General features: G+C 34.7%; 2 protein-coding genes across 19 annotated transcripts in view; one reads left to right on the top strand and one right to left on the bottom strand.

The window, feature by feature from the left end:
* The window catches only part of APAF1 (apoptotic peptidase activating factor 1), a 61,723-nt gene extending 40,829 nt beyond the window's left edge, over positions 1 to 20,894 (top strand). Inside the window, exons 18-27 of the mRNA XM_058190588.1 lie at positions 797 to 925; positions 2,469 to 2,594; positions 3,781 to 3,900; positions 7,656 to 7,781; positions 9,325 to 9,450; positions 10,876 to 10,995; positions 12,361 to 12,486; positions 15,624 to 15,749; positions 17,179 to 17,325; positions 17,838 to 20,894. Of these exons, the coding sequence (XP_058046571.1) occupies positions 797 to 925; positions 2,469 to 2,594; positions 3,781 to 3,900; positions 7,656 to 7,781; positions 9,325 to 9,450; positions 10,876 to 10,995; positions 12,361 to 12,486; positions 15,624 to 15,749; positions 17,179 to 17,325; positions 17,838 to 17,984 (1,293 nt within the window). The 3' untranslated portion in view covers positions 17,985 to 20,894. The remainder of the gene's footprint in view (positions 1 to 796; positions 926 to 2,468; positions 2,595 to 3,780; positions 3,901 to 7,655; positions 7,782 to 9,324; positions 9,451 to 10,875; positions 10,996 to 12,360; positions 12,487 to 15,623; positions 15,750 to 17,178; positions 17,326 to 17,837) is intronic.
* Positions 20,895 to 21,044: 150 nt separating this feature from the next.
* The window catches only part of ANKS1B (ankyrin repeat and sterile alpha motif domain containing 1B), a 247,797-nt gene continuing 244,509 nt past the window's right edge, over positions 21,045 to 24,332 (bottom strand). For 4 of the 18 annotated variants that reach the window (XM_058190596.1, XM_058190595.1, XM_058190594.1 and 1 more), the window contains one exon: positions 21,046 to 23,533. In XM_058190596.1, coding sequence (XP_058046579.1) covers positions 23,423 to 23,533 — 111 coding nt within the window. In that variant the 3' untranslated portion in view covers positions 21,046 to 23,422. Of the gene's footprint in view, positions 23,534 to 24,332 lie in introns of all 18 variants that reach the window. The other 14 variants (XM_058190602.1, XM_058190599.1, XM_058190598.1 and 11 more) reach the window with 8 other exon arrangements.

A 24,332-nucleotide genomic window follows, 5' to 3' on the forward strand; every position in this document is an offset into this window, starting at 1 on the left:
AGCAGTGAGGCAGAGGAACAGCTGGAGCCTGTTCCCAGTGTGCGCATTCACAGAGCTGCCAGAAGACAAGAACAATTAAGAAAGCAGGCTAGACTCGGGAGTAAGGCCACAGCTTGGAGATGATTGGCCCCTCCCATAGGATAAAAAAGGAGCAAACGGGATGTGGGCTTTTGCAGGAAGCAATTAGTTCATCTCGTTTCAAGATTGGAAAGTTCCTGACTCTAATTTGGCCTTGCTGTGCATTTGGAAATTGGTTCTCTGGCAGCGTTCCAAGTGAGATAAGGTGGGGGTTGATAAACATTCCTCTAAAAGACTGTTTGCCAAAACCTTGTTGACTATTAATGAATGGAATTCATAGTCGTGTTAATAAAAGAGGTTTTACCGGGGTTAAGACTTTGCTTCATGCTTTCTAAGGAAGCCTAGGTCAGAACAATCCCCGGTTCTTGATGCCACAGTCAATGATATTGAAAACCACCAAGAAGTCACTTACATCTAAGTGTTTTTTATGTGAATCAACTAAGATACATACATTAATAAATCATTAATGTGTGCATGCTCAGCGATAGATGGATGGATGGATGGATGGATGGATGGATGGATGTTTTATTGGGAGATCTTCCTGAATATTACAGCTATAAAGTAAAAATCTATCATTTTTATTATGATGGTTACATACACACAAACACACACACACACATGCTTGCATGCATAAATATCACAGCTGCAACTTTATATAACTATAACTTTCCAAATAACATGGGAAATAAATGTCTAAAAATATTTATTATGTTTACAGCTTGTGGATGTTAAAACCAAGGAATTATTGGCAGAGGCTCTTTTGAGCCACCACAACACAATCCAGTACTGTGACTTCTGTCCCAATAGTCAAATAGTAGCAGTTGCTTTTTCACATTGTTCTGTTGAAGTAAGTAAATATATTATTTCCATCCTCAAGTTTCTTGTTGCTATAATGTATTAGTTCACAGTAGGAATGAGTCACCGCTCAGTGTAAATAGTATAATTGGGCAAAGTAGCATCTCTGAAGGCATACTGAACAGCTATTTTTCATATAATTAAAATAGCCACATCGTTTGCAAGGTTCACCACAGCTGTTTGGAAGCTATTCCAAGCTGTTCCTGTGTGCATGTGATTGCATGGTTAATTTTTCAAAGCAAAAGAATCCAGTTGCACTCCAAGCATATCTGAAAACAGCTAGTAAATATATATATATTTGATCATAGGAAGTACAATTGAAAATAATCCTGCACAAGGAAGCTTCATGGATTTATAAAAGTAAAGATTTTAACTTTTGTATGGATTCAGGATCATCTTACCAATTTAAATTAATTCAGATTTTGCTGAAAATTAATTTTTGCTTTTGCTAAAAGCTAAAAGTTTGTTGATGGCTAAAGATAAAAGATAAGAGTAACTTTCTGTAAAATCAAGAATCTAAAATGAGATTATTGTAAAATTTTAAGCAAATGCTTAAGCAAATGTCAAATCTACTCCATAATATATGTCCAGTAAGAACAATTAAAAATAGAGCAACATCATCAAGAAAAGCATTTTGTCACTTCAGAAGCAAAAGAAAAACTGAAGCAAATCAAAATAATATAGGTTTTTTTGTCTAGGATGAGAATTTGTTGTAACTTTTAATTACCCCCCTGCAATGAAATAAAGAAAGAATACCATTTTTATGCTATTCCATGCTAGCTAGCATCTCTATTATAAGCTATCATCCTGTTGCTTAAATCCCGCTAGCTAGCAGATCCATGCAGTATATTAACACTCAGAATAATGATCCTAGCAAATCCTTGCAAACAATCATCACTGGTTTTTTCAGTAAAATTGAAATAAAACTATTATACAACAGTTATAAAAGTTTGTCCATATGACACTTTGATAAACCATTTTGCTTGGAAATTCAAAAAAGCAAATTAACAGTTTGTAATTGTTTGTATGATATTAAATTTTTATTTATTTATATTTTTCTACCCTATACTTCTAATGCATATCTATTGTTTAATGTCTATGATGGTTTCAGCTACCTTAAGATAATAGCAAAGAGTTCTTGAAATAGAGCAGAATTAAGCAATTAAAATGTAATCTTCAATTTCACTTGCTTTTAGACAAGGACTCATTTTAATTCTATACATCTGTATTGTGCATTTTCTTTTAATTTTGTAGTTGCTGGTGACAGTCTAACAGTCTAACATTTTAAAAGGAAGCAGTTTGAATGTGAGCTATTTTTAATTATAATGTTCGTTTAAAAAAATTCTGGTCCATTGATGAATGAAAGCTCTGATCCTAAATAGAGTACTAATTACCAGGAAACAACAGTGATTATGCGTTTTGCAAACCTCTCAGGGCATATTGATAGACTGGGAGATAATGATTTGTCACTATTTAATATGATTTACTAGAGTTACGTTGTGATATTAAAAGTTTTTTAAAAAAATTTCTATTAGATATGGAACATTGACTCCGTTTCAAAAATAGCTGAGTGCCTAGGACATATGAGTTGGGTACATTCTGTGAATTTTTCTCTTGATGGGTCTTTTTTTGTCACATCTTCTGATGACCAAACAATAAGGGTAAGTTTTTCCCTCAATTCTTTGCTGGACATTTTTAACAGAGAGCAAAATAATTGTCTAATGTTATATTTTCCAGCAGTAGAAGTTCAGGATATATGCATTGATTTTGTAATGGGTCAAATGAGGATATGTAGCTATCAAAATGTACAGATTTTTAGCATATTTGAATTAGTTGCATTGTATCCTTATTTTATCCTCTATTGTTTTTAAGTTCAATGCTGTGGAAAAATACTTTACATACTTTTACATTTTACATATATAATACTTTTACGTAAGAAACTGTATCTGTATATTTATATAATTCATAGCTCTTAAACTCTCTTAAGCCTCCCAGAGTCTTATGAGGAAAATGGATGGCATAACAAGTTAATATCTAAAGTTTGGATGACGTAAAACAAAAACTCTTTAGATGGGTTATTATTTTAAAAAACCCTTTATTTTAAAGTCAGGTTAGAAAATAGGATAAATATATTACATCTAAACAAATAAAGTAGTAGTAACAATACTGCACAATCATAGCAAGTGGAAATGTACAACATCTCTGCTAGAATGAAAATATAATGAGTACCTTTTGATGAAAAACTCCATAGTATGGAAGCTAATATGGAGAAGGCCTCATTTTAACTGTTCTGTTAAGACAAATGATGGAACCTGGAATAAAGCCTGCTTATTTGAATTGAATAAAAGAACTAGACTTTGATTAATATGTGATTTCACAAAATACACAGGTAATTTTTTATGGAGATTCTCAGTCGTCCAGGTCATGATTGTCCCAAAGGTGCTTTCTTTCAAAGGCAACTAGACTTTCTTGTTTTGCTTGAAGACATTTCACTTCTCATCCAAGAAGCTTGCTCAGTTCTGACTGAATGATGGAGAATGGAAGGATTTATATTTTCCCTGTTATATAACTTCTTCTATTCTCCACCAGTCAATCAGAACTAAAGAAACTTTCTGGATGAGAAGCAGAACATTTTCAAACAAAACAAGAAAATCCAGTTGCTTTTTGAAAGAAAGCATCTTTGGGACACACAGATAATTTTTTCATTAAACAAATGGAAATAAAAGAAACTGATGTTTATTTTTAATTGAGTAATTACTGCCCTAAATTTTATAATTTAATTTATCTATGCTCAACCTTTTACAGCTTGGATGACATAGTTTCTAATCATCATTTTCTCTCCAACAGATATGGGAAACAAATAAAGTATGCAAGTCCTCTGCTATTGTGTTAAATCGTGAAATAGATGTTTCATTTCTAGATAATAAAGTCAACATCCTGGCAATAGGTGGTCTGAAGTATTTGCAGGTAAATATTGTTTAGATATTTCATTTATCTTGAAAATTGTTAGCAGGTTTGGCACAGCTTAAGTGTACTCATGAATGATTAGGACTATAATATCGTGGTTGCAAAAACCCTGACAACTATTATATGGTTGCAGAGATGTAGAATATGCTAAATCCTCTCTGCTTTGTAGTAATCAACTGGATTTTGGCAGGCCAACTGGATTTTGCCAGGTCAGGAGGACATCCTTTCAGAATTACCGACCATCTAAGCCATCATATATAGCAACTCTACACTAAATCAAGCTTTTTTCTTAATTTTGTCATAGGCCAGCAAATAAAGCAAGAACATCACAATTAATTAGGATAAAAAGAAAGAACATAATTGTTCTAAATTATCTGAGAAGTATTAGAATTAGAAAAGATACTATGGCATACGAGCAATAGAACAGTGCTTAGCTGTGATCAGAGAAGTAAAATCTGATTTGATCTAATAACTGATGATAAAACAAGTCACAACAACCAGGTTGTTTATTAATGTAGATAATAATTACTGTTGTCTGTATAAAGTGGACAATTTAAAACAATGCTCAATTATTCCTCCACCACATGGAGTTCCCACACTAAATATGTAATTGTGTAGGACAGCGGTGCCCAACCTTTGTGGTTTGGTGGTCCAGCGTATGGGGAAGAGGGAAACCAGCTGTGTGAGCGGTGGCCTGTACACACAGCTCAACTTCCATGAGTGGCAGACCGGTGCACATGTTGCACAAGTTGTGCTGCATGTGTGTATGCACACGCGCTAGTCCACCGCTCGCACAATTTGAACTGCATATGCACACCAGTCAGCTGCACACATGGCCCGTTTCCGAATTGGCCATGGCCTGGTAGTGGGCCACAGACCAGGGTTTAGGGACCCCTGGTATACAATATTGGTTCTCAAAATCTGGTCTGGGGATCCCATGGAGTCCCTGAGGCCATTTCAGAGAGTCGTCTAAGTCAACTAAATAAATATTTTAAAATGTCTGATTTGTAATTTCTAATACATTTCTAGATGTAACCCACTTAAACCAAAGCTTTTGGGGGAGCTTGGTCTTTTTTAATAACATAAAGGGGTTCCAAGATTAAAGATTAAAATATTTGAGAATCACTGATATTGGAGATATATTCTTAAGGGTATTAATCTTGCCCGAAGGGGTAAGTTTTAAACATCGTTTAAATCTATTAAAAATTAAGGTTTAAATCTATCAAAATTTATGATACATTAGAAGATGTTAGAACTCCAATATGCTTAATCTACATACCCCAATATGCTCATTTCATATATAAAATTGATAACTACTTACTGAATTAATGAAGGGATTTTTAACATCAGTTCTGATTTGAACCTTTTAATTGAATATCCTGCTGTTTTCCCAAAGCTGGAATGAAAGCATTAAGTATAGACATAAATAATACAATACTATTTGCATATAGTATTAGTTTATAACTTCAAAAGAAATATGAAATAACATTTAATCTTGAGTAAAGACATAAAGTAGGCATTTGAAACAAATAGTAAAAAAAAATTGTCAAAGGCTTTTTTAACATCCAGTGATATCACTGCACCTTGATGCTTTCTATTCAGAATAGAACTTCAGTTTTCTTGTATGAATTAAGCAAAACCTGCCTATGTATTTTTGACCTAACCAGCAAGAGACTTCCTAATTGTCTCTTGCTGTTTGCTAACAAAAAAAGCCTTGACACTTCATGTGATACATCCTCAGGGTTATTAAATATAGCTTTGAGTAAAATTTCAGAAAATAAAACTATAGATCTTCAGAGAACCTCCACATATTTATTACCTTCTTCATATTTATTAGCTTTAGTGGAAACATCATTTTTTTCTTTCATAGACTTGCTGAGATCTAACCAGATATTTTACCATTTTCCCAATACCTTTGACATAACAGTAAAAATGTTTTTAAAAAAATTATATTTGCAGGAAGATATTACTTAATTCAAATTTGGTTTGTTATAGCTCACCATATAAACTATTGATAGGATCTGTAACCATCTTTGCTCAAAAGATTTTTGATTTCATTTGATTTCATTTATTTATTTACTTACTTCATATGCAGTAATATGACTGTGACAATAGTAGTGCTGTTTTAATTAGCAAGGAGTGTTGTGCTTATGGAAGGTCTAAACCACTATTCCAAATCAAGTCTAATCGGTTATGTAAAAAGTGACATACAGCATTTAATAGTATATATTTGTGACGGTGAACCTATGGCCCTCTCTGTGGGCACGCAAGCCGTCACCCCAGCTCAGCCCCACCACGCATGCATGCGCTCCTCCCACCAGCCAGCTGGTTTTTGGGTCTCTGCCGCACATGTACGGGGGGGCGCATGTGGGAGGCACACATCCGTGAGGGGCAGGGGGGTTGCACATGCATGCATGGGGTCGCATGTGCATACACAGTGGTCTCACACACATGCGTGGGGGCGGGGTGCATGCAGGGAGAGCACAGGGGCACATACATGGGGTTGTTGCGCACGGGGGGGCAGGGGGCGGGGGGGTCACACATGCATGTGCAGGGGACGGGTGGTCTCTCGCATTGCATTATGGGTGAGGGTGTGCGGGCGCGCTTTTGGCACATGACAACAAAAAGGTTAGCCATCATTGGTATATATGATTTAATAACTTTTTAATACATTATTAACATTAAATATGGGTTCTTATAAATTTAAAACTGCTCTATCTACATACAGATAGGGTTTATTAGCAAGTCTGGTGAAAATTTATACAATCAATAAATAAACAGACCCCTAACTTTTATTGTAATAAGGATATGGTCTTGCTTGCTTGCTTTCTACATTTTATGCTATCATTCTGATGCACTCCCAATATCAGATGGGTGATCATTTCCAATTTTAGTATTATACCAGTATTCTGAAGGAACCTGTATTTTGGTGCCTGTTATGGTGCTCCAAAGAAAGATGCTGGTATCAGTGTAATAGCTTTCTCAGCCACTTTTGGTGATGTTATCAATTCATTTCATATATGAAATGTATGTGTGCTATATCCCCCTCTACTGGTGGATTGTGACACATTCCATTCTAAGAATTCTATAGATTAGACTATTTAGCACTTTTCCATCGCAAGAGAACCTGTGTAAAATATTTCCTTTCTTTAAATAAAAATAACTTTTTCGGGTTCATTAGATTCTTATTCAGGTTAGAAAATTGGAGAATTGGGAAACTGGTTAAATCTTTGCAAAGTTCATCCTTTTCTAAAATGATTTATAAATAAGAGTAATGTAAAGCTGTTTCCTGTTCATTTTTTCAGTTTAAATATATTGCTATGGAAACAGAAAGCAAGAAACAGAAAAGGCGTAGTTCTGCTACGGCGGTGTTCGTTTTCACAAAGCATTGAATACTTAAAGAATTTATTGAAAAGATCATTACAAGCTCTTTTTGATGTGGAAAATCTATTTTAAAGTTAAATAAGTGTGTGTTTGTTAATGTGCTTCTATATAGTTGTCAGAAAAATGAGATTTACAAAATAAGTTTTGGCATCACTACCAAAGCAATACTGAAGATGTGTTAGTCATACACAATTTACCACTTACGTTAATATATGAAATCTATCTGTACATGACTTTATATATTGTTAACAATAATGTAACTGATTCTTATTTTTAACTCTGAGGAAAAAATGGTTTAAAACACCCTAAGCAAAGAAACAGACAGACATTAAATGGTGCTCAGTAAATTCCAGTTATTTGTCGCATTATAGCTAATTAACGGATCTACTGGCAATGCTGTCTATTTGACTGAAGAACAGAAGTCTTCTATTTGTTGCTGCTGTTTGAGTGAAGACCTACAGTTTGCTGCATATGGAGATGAAAATGGAATTGTAAAGGTGAAGTACCAGAATTTAATTTTTGAATCAGTAACTTTTGATTTCATTCCCCAATTATTGGAAGCATTATACAAGTCAAAATCAGTAAGAGAATGAATTTGAGAAGATTCTGTTTTAATAATTTTAGGACAATTGAATATATTTTCCTAATACTGACAACAAGCTTGTACTAATGAGAATATATTTCTCAAGCCAATGTTAGAATCACACTCAACTTTCTGATGTTCATTTCACATTTAACTGGTGGGTTTTTTTGGAGTTTTTTTGTAGAAAAAATGGTTTACCCATCAACTTTTTTCTTCCTAGCATTTGTCCATAAGCGCAGGATTTGGGTTTTTCTTTTTTTCAGTTTTGGATTACGCGAGTGTCAATCCATTTGTTGTGACAGGAATTGACCGAGTAGTTTGTTGCCTGAGCCTGACATTGTGGGCTGAAAGAAAGTGACTGGCCCAAAGTCACCCAGCCAGGTTCCATGCCTAAGGCAGAACTAAAGCTTATAATCTCCTGATTTTTACCCTGGTGTCGTAACCTCTAGACCAGACTGGGTCTCAATTACACATCCAATATCAGAGCAAAATAATTGGGTGTTTCAGTTTAAGAGGACACATTCTTTTTATAGAAAATTACCCAGTGAAATTTTTATATTTTATGATAATAACCTTGTAATCTAAATAAGCAGGAGAAAATCTGTATGCCTGCAAGATATTGACATGGTGTTGATGGTACATCACCATCCTGTGAACATCCATCCATTCATCACACACACACACACATATATATTGTATAGACACCCATCTCACCCAAAGAGACTCTGCACAGTGCGCAAGTGGATAAAGCAACAAACATAAAAACAACAAACAGATATAAAAGACAGATATAGAAACAGTGGTAAAGAGAAGATAACAATGCCTACTTCAGCAATGGCACCATCTATGTGTGTCTCTGGTTCCCTAGGAATCCCAGGCCTGATAACAACCAGGTCGAAAGCACCTTCCAAAATATCAAAAGGAGTTATTCTAGTTTCAGGGGAAAGAATGTTCCATAGGGCAGGTGCCACAGAAGAGAAGGCATGGTTCACTATTCATTCTTATTTTTGATTATTTTTCTTTTCCTTTGATTTTTTTATATAATCTCAGGATATTGTACATTTCTATTTTGTGTTTTGGAGTTTAGAGTCTCCCCCCCCCCTCTTTCTCTCTCTCTCTCTGTGTATGTGTGTGTGTGTGTGTTTTCAATTCATTTCAGTTAACTTTAGCTGTTTTTGCTAGCAACTCTTCAGATTTGAAATAAATTCAGAATTTATTTAATGTTAAGTTGTTCCTTTTAATGCAGCTATTAAAACTGCATATGGTTGTAGTCCAAGGCCTGATCTCTTAGTTCCAATGACAGCATAGTTCTATGAAGATTTTCACAAAATTTGGTTTACACGTATATTTTCTGTTTTTCAGGATTTTTTGTATCAAAAATATCTTTATAAAAATATTTTTTTTAAAAAATCTTGCATATTGAATTCTTCATAACATGCCTGATCTCATTTCAACAGGTTTTAAATGTATCAGATAGTAGTGTTTTAAAATCCAGAACTGGACACAGGAAAGCTGTACAGCACTGCCAATTTACTTCTGATGGAAAAACACTTATTTCAAGCTCTGATGATTCAACTATACAGGTACAGGAATGCTGCAAGTTTGTTTAGGAACTGAATCTGTTGCTCAAAATTTGGCAGGCAGTTCTTCAAATTATATTTTTTCTGAAATTGTTTCAGTTTGTTATAAAACTATAAATTTATATAATTTAGTTAGTTTATCCATTCTACAATTTTAATTTTATGTCATTTCAGAAGGGTTGGTATTTAAAAAAATAAAAAGCTGTTGAATAGGAAAAATGATAGTTTACAAGCTATAATCAGGGATGAAATCCAGCAGGTTCTGACAGGTTCTGGAGAACCAGTAGCGGAAATTTTGAACAGTTCAGAGAGCCGGTAGCAGAAATTTTGAGTAGTTCAGAGAACAAGCTAATACCACCTCTGGCTGGCCCCTGAGTGGGGTGGGAATGGAAATTTTATAATATCCTTCCCCTGGAGTGGGGTAGCAATGGAGATTTTGCAGTATCCTTCCCCTGCCACGCCCACCAAGCCATACCCACAGAACCAGTAGTAAAAAAAATGGATTTTACCACTGACTATAACTATTTCTGAACTTTTATAGTTGTGATTGGATTGTTGTCTTAAGAGAAATAGATACACATTTAAATCCTGCTTTATTACTGGGATATGCATATTCTATATAGGCATATGCATAATATAACAGTAATATATATTATTATATTGCCAGTTATGTGGAGATTAAAAAGGATAAGAAACTTGCATACGATCAAATACTTTTAGGAACCTTACAGGCAGAACATGCATGCAGTAGTGCTTTCCAGTTCATACTTCTAAAAACTAACATTCAGAGAAAACTAGTTTTGGATATAACCATGAAATTATCCATGTTATCCTATCCATGTACTTTTTTAACCAAAACATGTTGAGCATTCTAATAATAATTTACTCATAAAAAAATAAACATTGCATTTTAATATTTTGCAGTATTTCATTAGGCAAAAGAATTTGTCCATGGTAAAGTATGTCAGGAATGAATAGATGCTATTTATCACAGATGATAAATATTCCTCAAGAGAATAGAATTATTCCCATGATGCCACCCAAGTTGTATTTTGTATTAATTTATTTATTTGTATCCTGCCTTTATTATTTTTACAAATAACTAGATAGCGAACATATCCAGTAGACCTTCCTCCTATTATTTTTCCCACAACCACAAACCTTGTAGGGTGAGTTGGGCTGAGCGAAAGTGACTGGCCCAAGATCACCCAACTGGCTTTCATGGCTAAAGCAGGACTGGAATTCATAGTCTCCATCTTTCCAGCCTAGTGTCTTAACCATTAGACCAATCTAAGTAGATTAACTAATTTTCACAAGTGTCTTAGGATATTTGTCCAGTAAAAAAAATCTTCTGTATTCAAGATAATCAATGTTGTTCTTCAAAACACATCAATATCTTTATTTACATACATGTTTAAATTTTTTTAGGTATGGAATTGGCAGTCAGAGAAATGCATTATTCTGAAAGGACATAAAGAACCTGTCAAGAATTTTCATCTTCTGAAGGAATCAAGACTTCTTTCATGGTCATTTGATGGAACAGTTAAAGTAAATAAAAGCAATTTGCTCATTATTTTAGATTAGTGCCTACAAATTAAATATGTACTGTATAAAATGTGTACTATATTTGGTTTACAAATAATAAAAGTCATCAGATTTTGCTTGATAAATGTCAACTAGCAGCCATTTTATCAGGCTAAAATAGGAAGAAAAGCTGTTTCATTTTTTGATGGCGCTGTTTCTAAATTCTTCCTATTATTTTAGTTTTTAGTAGATCACACAATATAATGCCCTCAAAACATTTTCATCCTTTGGCATTCTATTAGGACTCATGGAATTGGTCCAAAACATCTAAAAGACACTAACTTTGCAATTCCACTGATAAAGTGGTGAAGAAACAGAAAATTAAGAATGTCTGAATTTTCTGGAGGTTTTTTTCCCCACTCCCAATCACAGTGGGGTTTTTTTGTAACTTTTTAAATTACAAGAGTTGGAGTAAAGTGATCATGTTCTCTTTCTTCTTCCCTTCAATGTTCACTTCTCTTCTTGCACCTCCCCCTCCTCCTTTGCCATTCCTACTGAACATAAGAATGAATATATATTTGTCATGTTTTTTCTATCTATGAGACTAATTTGTGTATATGTGAGAAAATGGTCAGTACAGATAGTCCTCGACTTATGACCACATTTGAGCCAAAAATTTCTGTTGCTAAGTTAATTTTGCCCCATTTTACAACCTTTTTTTGCTGTACTTGTTAAGTGAATCATTGCAGTCGTTGAGTTAGTAACTTGGTTGTTAAATGAATCTGGCTTCCCCATTGACTTTGCTTGTTAGAAAGTCACAAAGAATGATCACATGATCCTGGGACACTGCAGCCGTCATAAATATGAATCATTTGCCAATCATCTGAATTTTGATCACATGATCATAGGGATGCTGTAATAGTTGTGTGAAAAAACTTTTTCAATGCTGTTGTAACTTCAAATGGTCATTAAATAAACTGTTGTAAGTCAAGGACTACCTGCACATGCATTTGTGAATCCATTAATTTTATAAGTGGGATACCTGATTTACAGGTAATTGTTAATCACTACAACTACACACCATGATCCTGCCTTGTTTTGGAATGTGATTTCTGACACTTAAAGTATGTTTGGGTGTATATGTGTACATGAATACACATATAGACATATATCCCAATATGTATTTGGAAAAGTTGAGATCTTCAGGATTTGTTTTATCTGGAGCTGAACATTTCATTTGATTCACTCATGAAGACATACACTTCCATTTTGAGAAAGGAGTCAACTTAAATTCAGGGTCCCCTTCTTTTGCATAAGCGTCTGTCTGTCTTGCTTACCAACCACGTACAACCAGCATTCATCACTGGTGTATTTCACTATATTTCTCAGGTCTGGAATATACTTACTGGAGAACTAGAAAAAGATCTTGCCTGCCATGAAGATGCTGTTCTTTCTTGTGCTGTTTCACCTGATGCCACTATATTTTCCACTACCTCTGCTGACAAAACTGCCAAGGTCAGTAGTGTGTGTTTGATCTGTATTAAAAAAAAAGACTGTTTAATACAGCTTTATAAGTAAATCACTGCTAATTCATTTATACATCAAGACTTATAAATTGTTTTAGGTGTGTCTGAACGTCAGCCATGTAAGGAGGAATTAGGGGTTTTTTGCCAGAAGCTGATGTAACTTCAGTATTCTATCTTTTATACCCTTTCCTTTTTATATGATATTTTACATGATATTTCATTCATGAGCATACAACATGAAATAGTACCATTGTCTGTTCCAAATTGTAAAATATTTTTCTGCCAGACAGACTCTTCTGGAATCATCAATTTGATTTTTTAAAAGTAAAATGATTTGTCCAATGTCTGAAATATCTATGCAGTGTCATTTGCACATCCAATTTAGCATATTTTTCCATATCATACTTGTAGCCCGAATTTTTTAAATCCGCTTTCAGATCAATCTTGTCTTCTCTGGTGAAATCTATTCCTCTTCCATGACATCTTTAAAGACAGTCTGTCTATGTCTGTCTGTCTGTCTGGTGTAGACAATCTTCAAATTAACTTCTGGTTCCATTGTTCACAAATATCCCTCAAACATCCAATGTTAAAGTATTTTGCTCCATTCTGTGTCATTCAGTCAAATGTAGGTGTTCTTTGATTGTAACTTTTAGTTCCTCCAGATTCCCTCTAGTGTCCAAAGTTCCATCCTGTCATTTTTTTAAAAAAACAGAAGAATTGTTATAATTAATTTTAAATCATATTTTAAATCCTTCTGGATCCTTAGTCCATTTATACATTTCCAAAATCAATATTCTAATCACCCTTTTGCTGTTTATTCCAAAAAAAGAATTATTTAAAGTCTTTAAACATGTATTTAAAACTTCTTTTTGGAAGTATCAAACAAGATTCACCCAATGCTATAAAACTTGTCATTCCAAAAAGCAATTAATAAGCAATTTCCAAACGGGATTGGAAAAGGAAGTATTCAAACCCTGTGTCCAACTCCAATTTGGGCAATGATGGTGTTTCCTCATCTCCCAGAGTTCTAAACCACTGGGGACTGCTGCCTTGCCGTCTTCTCATGAAGAGCAGAACAATCCCAACCTCTCTTTGTCCAGAGAGGAATCCCAAAGATCCAGTCCACTTGCTGGCACTTCATTCCACCACAGTCATCAGCTCTGATTTCAGTTGAGAACAGAGCCATTTTCAGTTCACCATTTCTTCCCTTGAAGTGATAAGTAGTTTTTTTATTACTCTATATTGATTTCAGTGAAAGAGTTCCACATTGGCTTTTCTTTCATTTATGTGCATCGGAACTTAAATGTACCTACTGCCAAATATTACAAATTAGCATTGATCGTTGTAAATGTCTGTTAATATAGCTCTGCACTACATCTTACAACATCTTGAGTCTCCAAAGACCTATGCAAGGGTCCTTTTTGTAGACTTTAGTTCAGCATTCAATACCATCAATTCCAGACATTCTTCTAACCAAGCTAAACCAGCTACAGGTACCGGAACAGACTTGTAAGTGGATCACAAGCTTCCTAGCAAACAGGAAGCAGCAGGTGAAGCTAAGCAAGATCACATCAAATACCTGTACAATTAGCACAGGGGCCCCCCAAGGCTGTGTGCTCTCCCCACTTCTCTTCTCTCTGTATACCAGTGACTGCATCTCCAATGATCCATCTGTTAAGCTACTGAAGTTCGCAGATAACACAACAGTGATTGGTCTCATTTGAGACAATGACTAATCCGCATATAGACGAGAGGTCGAACGACTAGCCTTGTGGTGCAACCAAAACAATCTGGAACTGAACACACTCAAAACCGTAGAAATGGTGGTAGACTTTAGGAGAAACCCTTCCATACTTCCACCTCTCAGAATACTTGACAACACAGTATCAACAGTAGAAACCTTCAAATTTCTAGGTTCTATCATATCGCAAGATCTAAAATGGACAGCTAACATCAAAAACATCATTAAAAAAGGACAACAAAGAATGTTCTTTCTGCGCCAACTCAGTAAGCTCAAACTGCCCAAGGAGCTGCTGATTCAGTTCTACAGAGGAATTATTGAGTCTGTCATTTGCACCTCTATAACTGTCTGGTTCGGTTCTGCAACCCAACAAGAAAAACACAGACTTCAGAGGATAATTAGAACCGCAGAAAAAATAATTGCTACCAACCTGCCTTCCATTGAGGACCTGTATACTGCACGAATCAAGAAGAGGGCCATGAAAATATTTGCAGATCCCTCGCATCCTGGACATAAACTGTTTCAACTCCTACTCTCAAAACGACGCTATAGAGCACTGCACACCAGAACAACTAGACACAAGAACAGTTTTTTCCCAAAGGCCATCACTCTGCTAAACAAATAATTCCATCAACACTGTCAGACTATTTACTGAATCTGCACTGCTATTAATCGTCTCATAGTTCCCATCACCAATCTCTTTCAACTTATGACTGTATGACTATAACTTGTTGCTGGCAATCCTTATGATTTATATTGATATATTGACCATCAATTGTGTTGTAAATGTTGTACCTTGATGAACGTATCTTTTCTTTTATGTACACTGAGAGCATATGCACCAAGACAAATTCCTTGTGTGTACAATCACACTTGGCCAATAAAATTCTATTCTATTCTATTCTATTATATTCTATTCTATAAGATGCAGTTGTTCCTGTTATTCTTCTGCATCAGGAGAATAACATCATAACACCATTCCTGTTAAGCTACTGCATCAGATTGTTAAAGGAGAATTTGTGACCTGTCTATACATTCTATGTTCCTAGCTCCTATGTGAGAAAATATGTTTGAAGTAAATTTAAACCTGCACAGACTGTTTTTTAGGAAATGTGCTCGCTACTGCTCATTCATGCATGCCATCAAATATGTATTTGGCAAAATTAGGCCTTGGAGAACTAAATCCAGCTCTTACAAATATTCTTTTTAGTTTATTCTGTTCTGATCATATTTCTACACTTATAGTTTTTATTGTACCCTAAATTATCTATGAAGTTCAGATACCAGTTTTGGTATCTGAGTGAATGAGGTATAAGTATTATTTGTATGTTCATATTCATATGTAAATTAAACATTTTGCTTAATATAATATTTTAAATCTTCAGATATGGAGCTTTGAAAGTTCATCAGCGCTTCATACTTTGAGTGGACACAAAGATTGTGTGAGATGCTGTACATTCTCTCTTAATAATGAATTATTGGCCACAGGAGATGACCATGGAGAAATAAGGGTATTTTATTTTTCATTATTTATTTAATATTTGGCATAATATAATTGCTATGAATTGATAGGGTTTTTTTATATTGATGAGTTTTTGGATGGTTTGCTATCACTTCAAAGCAACAATATTAAAGAGGTAAAAAGGGATTTCAAGGATTTTTCCTGTTAACAAAAATGTTAGGAATACAGAATGTATTTACCTCTATAGGACTAAGATAGCTAAGAAAGTAGGTAGAAACTAGAAACAGGCTTTCTCAGTAGCAGACCTCCATGCCCCTGAAATAATCTTTCTACAGTGAAAAAAACGTGCAGAATTCTTCCGTCTTCATTCAACAAGACAGCGTTTGTATCATTAAAGTAGCTCTGCAGGCCAGCTCTGCCTTCAGTAGCAACTGTAGTTTTCAGGTGGTCTTCAGGAGCAGCAGTAGTTAAGTTATATTGTAATAATGCAGTCTCAAGGTAGTGATGGCATGAGTCACTGTCAGTAGGCTTTCTATTGCAGCTAGCAGATAAACTAAAGGTAGCTTACAAACTCTCAGCTGCAATTCCCGCATACAGCAGCAGCCACTTACTTCCCTGACAATCTGGGATTTGCAACTTTTTGCCTGCTTCCTTATTGACTTGATTGTGGGAAACTGGCAGGAAGTTGCCTCACTGAATAACTGGGATTTGATTAATCATACAACTGGGACTTCGGGATTGCTATCACTAAGCGGTGCAGTCACACTTTACATCCACATCGCTTAGCAAATAGAAATCCCAATTGCTATCATAAGCGCGAACTGCCTGTACATTGGAAGAAAAAGCCAACATTTCCAAATTCCCCGTAGCCCTCTTATGCCACATAATTTTTAATATGTTTTTACATTCCATTTAAAACAGTACGCAATATACACTTCAGTGCCTATTATCCACTACTGGTTTTAGATTTTTTTTTTAATCCTGCCTTAATTATTTTCACAAATAAAGACAGTGAACATATTTAATATCCCCCGCCTTTCCTATTTTTCCAACAATAACTGAGGTGAGATAGTCTTATAGAGTGACTGGCCTAAAGTCACCCAAATGGTTTCCATACATAAGGCAGGACTAGAACTCACAGCTGCCTGGTTTTTAGACTAGCACCTTAATTATTAGACCAAACTAGCTCTCTGGTTTCAAAATTATTTGCATTTTAAGATCAAAGAAAGGCCATTGATTCTTATTAATTTAAAAGGAAGAATGGTCTATTTAGCTTGATAAAATAATACATTTAGGAAGTTACGGGTGTTTCACAAGGTCACTAATCTTCAAGATATTGTGTCTTATGAATTCCAGAAACATTTGTAGTAGGATTTATTTTTTGTTCCTATTTCAACACTATCGTTTAGTTGTATTCTCTAAGATAGCTTACAAAAATGTACAACCTTATGTAATACTTTACTGCATTTGTATTACAGGTTTGGAGTATATCAACTGGTAAACTACTTTGCTTGTATTTTTCTGCCACAACAAATGAAGGAGGATCAGCACATGGAGGCTGGGTGACAGGCCTTCATTTTTCTCCTGATGGTAAAGTGCTTGTTTCTTCTGGAGGATACATCAAGGTAAGCTGAATAAAATTTTGTAAAAAGTGCAATTTCTAGACTTATTATATAAGCTAAGAGTGCACAACTTTTTTGAATTACATCTGTTTGAATTACACGATTGAATTAGGGAAAAATAAACTTATCTCTTGTGTATGTATCTTTAATTTAGAAGTTTGTGCAATAACTCTACAATTTGCCTATAGAAGAGGCAAATGTTGCTTATATTCTATTCTATAGATTACATGACAATTTAGAAGTACTTGTGTACCTTACCCAAGGCTCTCAGTTACGATATTTGTGGAAATAAATTTCAAGAAAATAATAATGATATAGGGAAGATTTTGAAATCTACATTTGTATAGGTAATATGAATCCTTGTGTTCTGAAATTTGAGTCTTATGAATACTGTACTTTTTTCAAATGGGTAGCACAGCAAGAAGAGCATGCCACAGTTTGGTTGTGGTATATTTATAGGTTATTGTTAGATTTTTATTTTTCTTAATTATAAATATATTTTCTTTTCCTTTTAGTGGTGGAATGTGGATACTAGTCAATCCTTACAAACTTTCTACACAAATGGAACAAATCTCAAATCATTGCATGTGTCCCCCGATTTCAAAACATGTGTGACACTGGATAATCTAGGCATTCTTTATGTGCTACGGATTATGGAATAAATTTAAGTTGTAATCACTTTTATATTTATAGTATTTTTGAGCCAGAAATGAATCATTTCTTTATTTTTTTCTAACTTTCATGAAACTGTGATTTTTTTTACGATACATGATACATTTGTAATTTCTTCCAAATCAGCACCTTTTAAAAAAAACATGTAGTTGATCAGAATGAAAATGCAATTTTCGTTCTTTAATATGTTTTGCTTTTGGAAGTTGCACTGAATATAATTACACTATACTATGATCACCAAAGAGAGCAATATGTGATAATGCAGTCTAATAGCAAATGTTTCTAAATCATAAGCATGTTTGCCACTCCAAGATTTTGTTTTAGATTTTTTTTTTACTATTGCAATTTTGTCTTGATGCCTTTGGATTGACAGGTGTTGTCTTGATACACACAATGTGAATAATTGAAAATATCCGTGGCATAAAGTGTCTACTGGTATTGTCCTGTTAATAATGTAAGAGCATGTTTCAGTCTTGTCCTTTGCTTAAAAACACAATACAATTTTCTAAAGATAATTTTCTCCAAAAGTTTGGATGTTGGCTTAACGTATTCCGTTTTGTATCAGGTTAAAATGTCACTGACAACTAATTGTATTAAAACTACAAAAAATTATTGGGAAGAATATTTCACTTTTAAAGATAATGTATGATTAAGATTTTTTGCATTTTTCTTGTTTCCTTTTAAAAAATAAAGTATATTTGATTTTGTTTTCTAGCCTGTATTTCTTTTAGTTTGTGTCTATGAATATTTAAATAAAACTTATCTACTAAAATGTTCTTCTTAAGTTGATATCGCTAGATTATATATTTTCAAATAAGTTTATTGTCCTTTAATACTAATTCGAGACAGTTGATTAGATATACACAGAATACTGCATTTACTGCAGGTTCAAGCCCCACCAGGCCCAAGGTTGACTCAGCCTTCCATCCTTTATAAGGTAGGTAAAATGAGGACCCAGATTGTTGGGGGCAATAAGTTGACTTTGTATATAATATACAAATGGATGAAGACTATTGCTTGACATAGTGTAAGCCGCCCTGAGTCTTTGGAGAAGGGCGGGATATAAATGCAAATAAAAAAAAAACACCAAATTGATAATTAAGTTGTTCTCTTGGGGTGCATATGTACACAAATACAAATAACAACATGGAACGTGAAGAAGGACTCATGTGATTGTTGTTGTGCCGATAGGCAGAAACTCCTGCCAGATTTCTAGTTGTCTCTCTTTTTACCTCATTTTTTGAATGGAACCCAAAGGCTACCAAAAATATGCCTTGAAGAACTGGTAGGCACATTTCCTCCACCATATGGAGCATCATGTCAAAAGCAATTTGGCAGCTTGACTCTCAACACAATGCCAATGTCAGATATCGGGCCAAGGCAATATTTTAACAGTCTTAAGATAGTAATACTCAAACTGACATTGAGTCATTTGCAAACATCAGGTCTCTGAAAAACATTGGCCAAGAATAAAATGCCCTTCCAAACAGAAAAATATCTAAACATCTCTTCAATCTAGGTGGGCCCAACAGATATAGTAAGAACTCCTGTACAGCTTAACCAGGTTGGAACAGGAGAAAAAAGGCTGAGATGCCCAAACCCTGACATGAAGAGGGCCAGAAAAGGCCTGTGGCAATAGACAAAGTTCTCAGGGATTGGACCGTAGACTCCTGAGTGGAAGAAGAGGTTGCAGAAAAGTGGTCCTCACCTGCAGTGAATGATTTGGATATTAAGCTGGTACTCATTAGTAACAGGCCCTAAGGGAGGTAAAGTGGTAGAGAAAATGAAAAATGGTTTCAAGTGACAAGTATGAGTACCTGTGTGTTAACTTGGGCCAGAGACAAACTAGGATCCTGGCTATCATAAGGCTGGGATTTGAGTCCCTTGTTTTTCGATGGAGTTCTATTGTCTGATAAGCTTGCATTCAGGGCAACTTGGGCTCTCAGTGTAATTTCTCCTGAGATGCTTGGTTCATCCCAGATAGCAGCTTGGTTTCAATAAGATTTTTGGAGGATGAAACAGCAGAAGCCATATCTTGAGCACCAGTAGTTAAATACAAAAACAATCAGATTAAGCACAAGGTAGGGCTTATATTCAAGTCTATTTCATGCTGGTAAGGGAGGTGAAGCATCTCTACTGCTCCCTTGTGTCGGGCTGTTGGGCATCAGTCTACCATTGCCAACTTTCTTTTTGTTAGGATTTAGCATGTAGATTTCTGCCAGGCCACTATAACCAGTTTATACGACATTTCACCAATAATGTTCAAATCCTTCAGTGTCTTGACTATAGGGGCAGGATTTGATGTGATGAGTGCTGAAATAGAAAACATTATATTTGAGACTTCTTTTAGCCTATGAAGTAAAAAGGGTACTTTGAAGTATGATCTCTGCTACCTCTGGGCTTGCTTCCTGTCCCTCTTGACTCATATGGTCTGGAAAAAGTATATTTGGTGGATCTGGAGGATAGTCTGCAACTGTTTGTGAAATAGGTTATTACACTCTTTTCTATTTTTGACACTTGCCAATTTCCAGTCTTCTGTTTTGCTGGTAAAGTAAGAGAGTGCTGGAAAATCAGCTTCAAAGCATTGTGGAAGAAACAAGTTATCTGGCACATTTTCAACCCGGATTCAAGCATGGATATGTGACTGAAACAGCATTGGCTCTCCTGGTTGATGACATTTGTTGGAAGTTGGATGAGACGAATGTTGCTGTCTGGAGCCCTATTAGAGCTATTGTCAGACTTAAGTACCACAGCTCCAGTATCTTTCTGTACCATATGAGCAATATGGATTAGAGCACTCTTCTACGATTCTGCCTAGCATGCTAATAAATGAAGTTCTGTTGATGTTTCCAAGATCCTGTACTTTATATAATACTTACATTAAATATATTATTGTATAATTCTTGCTTCCTTGATTATGCCTTGTGATGGTCTCAATACCTACCTAAGTGGGAGGATCTCAAAACAGTGATCCATACTCTCATTACATTACACAACATACTCCAAGTTACACAACATGTTTTCTGAGTGTCCCTTTGAAAGCAACCATGGCTGGCGTGGCAGAAGTCCATAAGGACTGGGGGAGAGTGCAGAGGTGGAGCAGACTAACCCAGCAACAGGCAACCTTTCCTGTCAGCTTCCCAACTAAGTTTGTGGGGAAGCTGACAATAAAAGGCACTTGTAATTACAGGTGTTGGAACCTGGTTCACAAGTATAAACCAATTACCAAAGACTAGATCATGATGTGACCATGCAGATGCTGGGAGAGCTAGCGCCTTTGTCTAGCACCGTTATAACTTTGAATGTTGCTGAACAAATAGTCATAGGTTGAGGACTACCTGTATTTGAAATATGTTCCCAAATCTATATATTTTTTCATTAACTTTACTTCAAAAGTGAACCAAAGAAATACATATAGGCCATATTCTAGCTTTATTCCTTCTTCCATTTTAACTTATGTCCTTCCATTGCTTTTTACTGAAACGGAATAAATTCCTAAAAACAAAAGCCTCTTTTTACTGTTAGTTTTTTATCATATTGCACTAAAAGTAGACAATATGAATTTCAGATTACACTGGCCATTAGACCATTATGTTTTCCATACTCCTTGTCATTTCAGAATGCCTGATGTTTAATATTATCCTTACTAAATTGTGAAAAAGCCAGTGCTGACTGTACAATTTCAATTTATTAATTTGTGTGCTTTTGAAGGATATAAATAATGACCAAAATTACAAAATTTATAACTGGAAGCCCAAGCATATTTACAGAGAAGAATTTGTTGCAGTGAGGCTACTATTTGCTTGTTCCTATACAATGTTCCTTTGGGTACTATTTTCAATGTTTAATATCAGCCTACTACATACATATCAACAATGATAGGCAAAATATATACAAGGAACTAATTGGTTCAAGTATATTGTATTAAAAGGTTTTTTTGTCATCCAGCGCTATGTTAGGATCAACTAAACCATATACAATTTTCAGTTTTAAATCGAGTTTCATTATCAATTTTGCTAAAAATTCCATTGAGTGTAACTGAATTTTCAGTTAGATAGGAAAGAATAATAAAAAACATTGAAGTCAACCACACTATTCATAAATATCTCTATAATGATGTCCAAAATGATTCACAATTTGACTGGATAGAATATACATTTAAAATGCTGTTTTTCGCCTATGATCAATATTTTTACTGTTAATTTATTCAGTTCCACTGAAATATACATAAATGTTATTGTACAAATACTCCACGAAGACATTAAAAAATTAAAATACTTGAAACAAAACTGTAAGCAAATCTCATTAAATTTCATGTTAAGCCAGTGCTCAACAGGTTATTTTGTGGAAACAATGTATTACTTTGGATTTTTTTTAACTTTATTTAGGAAAAAAATCTTTTGAATTGAACTTTTTCATTAAAATCAGCTGCGACAGAAAATTTAATAAAAATTCCAGTTGGATTAAAACCATCTTTGAAACATTGATAAGCTTAAATGCATGGCTATAATAACTTGAAAAACTGTGTACAGTTGCATGTACCTTAGTGCAATTGCTGGGCAGCTTTTATTTTACTCTTCCAAAGTACAAAGCATCCAGTTTATAGATGACACCACTGTTACCACTGTTGCAAACAGTACAGCAGCAGTTTAACTTCAAATTAAATCCAAATTCTCTTCATAATTAATGATTTTCTTTATCATAAATATTCACACTTTTTCATATAATTTTTCCTCTGTCACACAAAAATATTTAATACAAGGTGCATTTTCATGCATTATTATTAATTCCTCTTCTTAAAACCATTTATCAATCTTAACACACTGCTATATAGAATCTCTTTTCTCCAGATGATTAAATGGCATGTAGTTTACAAAAAACAGCAACTAACAAATGAAGGAAATTAATAACTTGCTATTATTTTTTAAACATATTAAAACAAAAATTATATAGGATTTTCATAATTTCTCAAATATTGTATTAAATAATCTGGGTCTATTTCAATGTTCAATTTGCCAAATAAGAAACCCAACTATAACTGAACATTGTATTACTAAGCAGCATTAATGTTAGAGACCTTTGTAAAAGTAGAACATTAAAATATGAAATCAAAGAAAGCACTGTGGCAAAGTCCTAAAAAAATTGCGTGCACGAAAACTATCCCCCACTTCTCTTGGGGGCTCTTTGAAAAGTCTTCATCCCATGTCATTCTTCTGTCAACGCTGCAGGAAGAACAATCACCAGAAATGACCAGCAGCCTTTATATTTATATATATATTTATTTATATATATTTATGTTTTTGCTAGTTTCAAGGCCACTCAGTGCAGTCTTCCTCTCTGTTAGATTGAAGAGTTGCTTATCATGGAAAGGCTGTGCTGTGACTGCTTTGAGTGCAAGGCACAACAAGAAATGATGAACAGTTCATTATCAGAAAATTGTGGTTTCATACTTGGTATTAATTCCTCTTTTAGCTTCTTGTCCTGGTTCTACAATCCATGGTAGATTGGCAAGAGTCTTTTGTTCAGTGGGATCTATCTGCTTTGAAACAAACAAACAAACACAGGAATGCTTTATTTAAATTACAGAATTTAAAAACTACGTTTAAAGCTTGACATCATGGCACATTACCTGGATGTACCATAAATTGTTTTTTACCTACTGATGATCACATGTTTTGGTTCTTCCTGGATTTTGAGATGAAAAGGGGGGTATCTAGGCTGCTAAAAGGAGGCAGGGTTTTCCCATCCCTCTGATAAATTTTGCAATGGAGATAGAATTTTAATTCTTGTTTCCAATCATATGGACTTTTTAATACATTGAATCAAATATTTATATAGCTGCCCTCCTCCTGCTGCCTTTTCACCAGGTAAGGATCTCCAGGTTTACCTAGGAATCATAGAATAGAAGAATAGAATAGAATTTTTTATTGGCTAAGTGTGATTGGACACATAAGGAATTTGTCTTGGTACATATGCTCTCAGTGTACATAAAAGAAAAGATATCCTTCATGTTATTCCCACAACAGCCAGAGTGGAGTGGTTTTTCAAGCCCATAGTTGGAAAGTGCATTTCACTCATTTCACATGCTAGTAAGGTTATGCTTAAAATCCTACAAGCTAGGCTCCAGCAGTATGTGGATCGAGAACTACCAGAAGTACAGGCAGGATTTCGTAGAGGCAGAGGAACTAGAGATCAAATTGCCAACATACGCTGGATCATGGAGAAAGCTAGGGAGTTCCAGAAGAACATCTACTTCTGCTTCATTGACTATGCTAAAGGCTTTGATTGTGTGGATCACAACAAATTGTGGCAAGTTCTTAAAGAGATGGGAGTACCAG

The sequence above is a fragment of the Ahaetulla prasina genome, chromosome 7 (assembly GCF_028640845.1).
Source record: "Ahaetulla prasina isolate Xishuangbanna chromosome 7, ASM2864084v1, whole genome shotgun sequence".
In the NCBI taxonomy this organism is placed as follows: domain Eukaryota; kingdom Metazoa; phylum Chordata; class Lepidosauria; order Squamata; family Colubridae; genus Ahaetulla; species Ahaetulla prasina.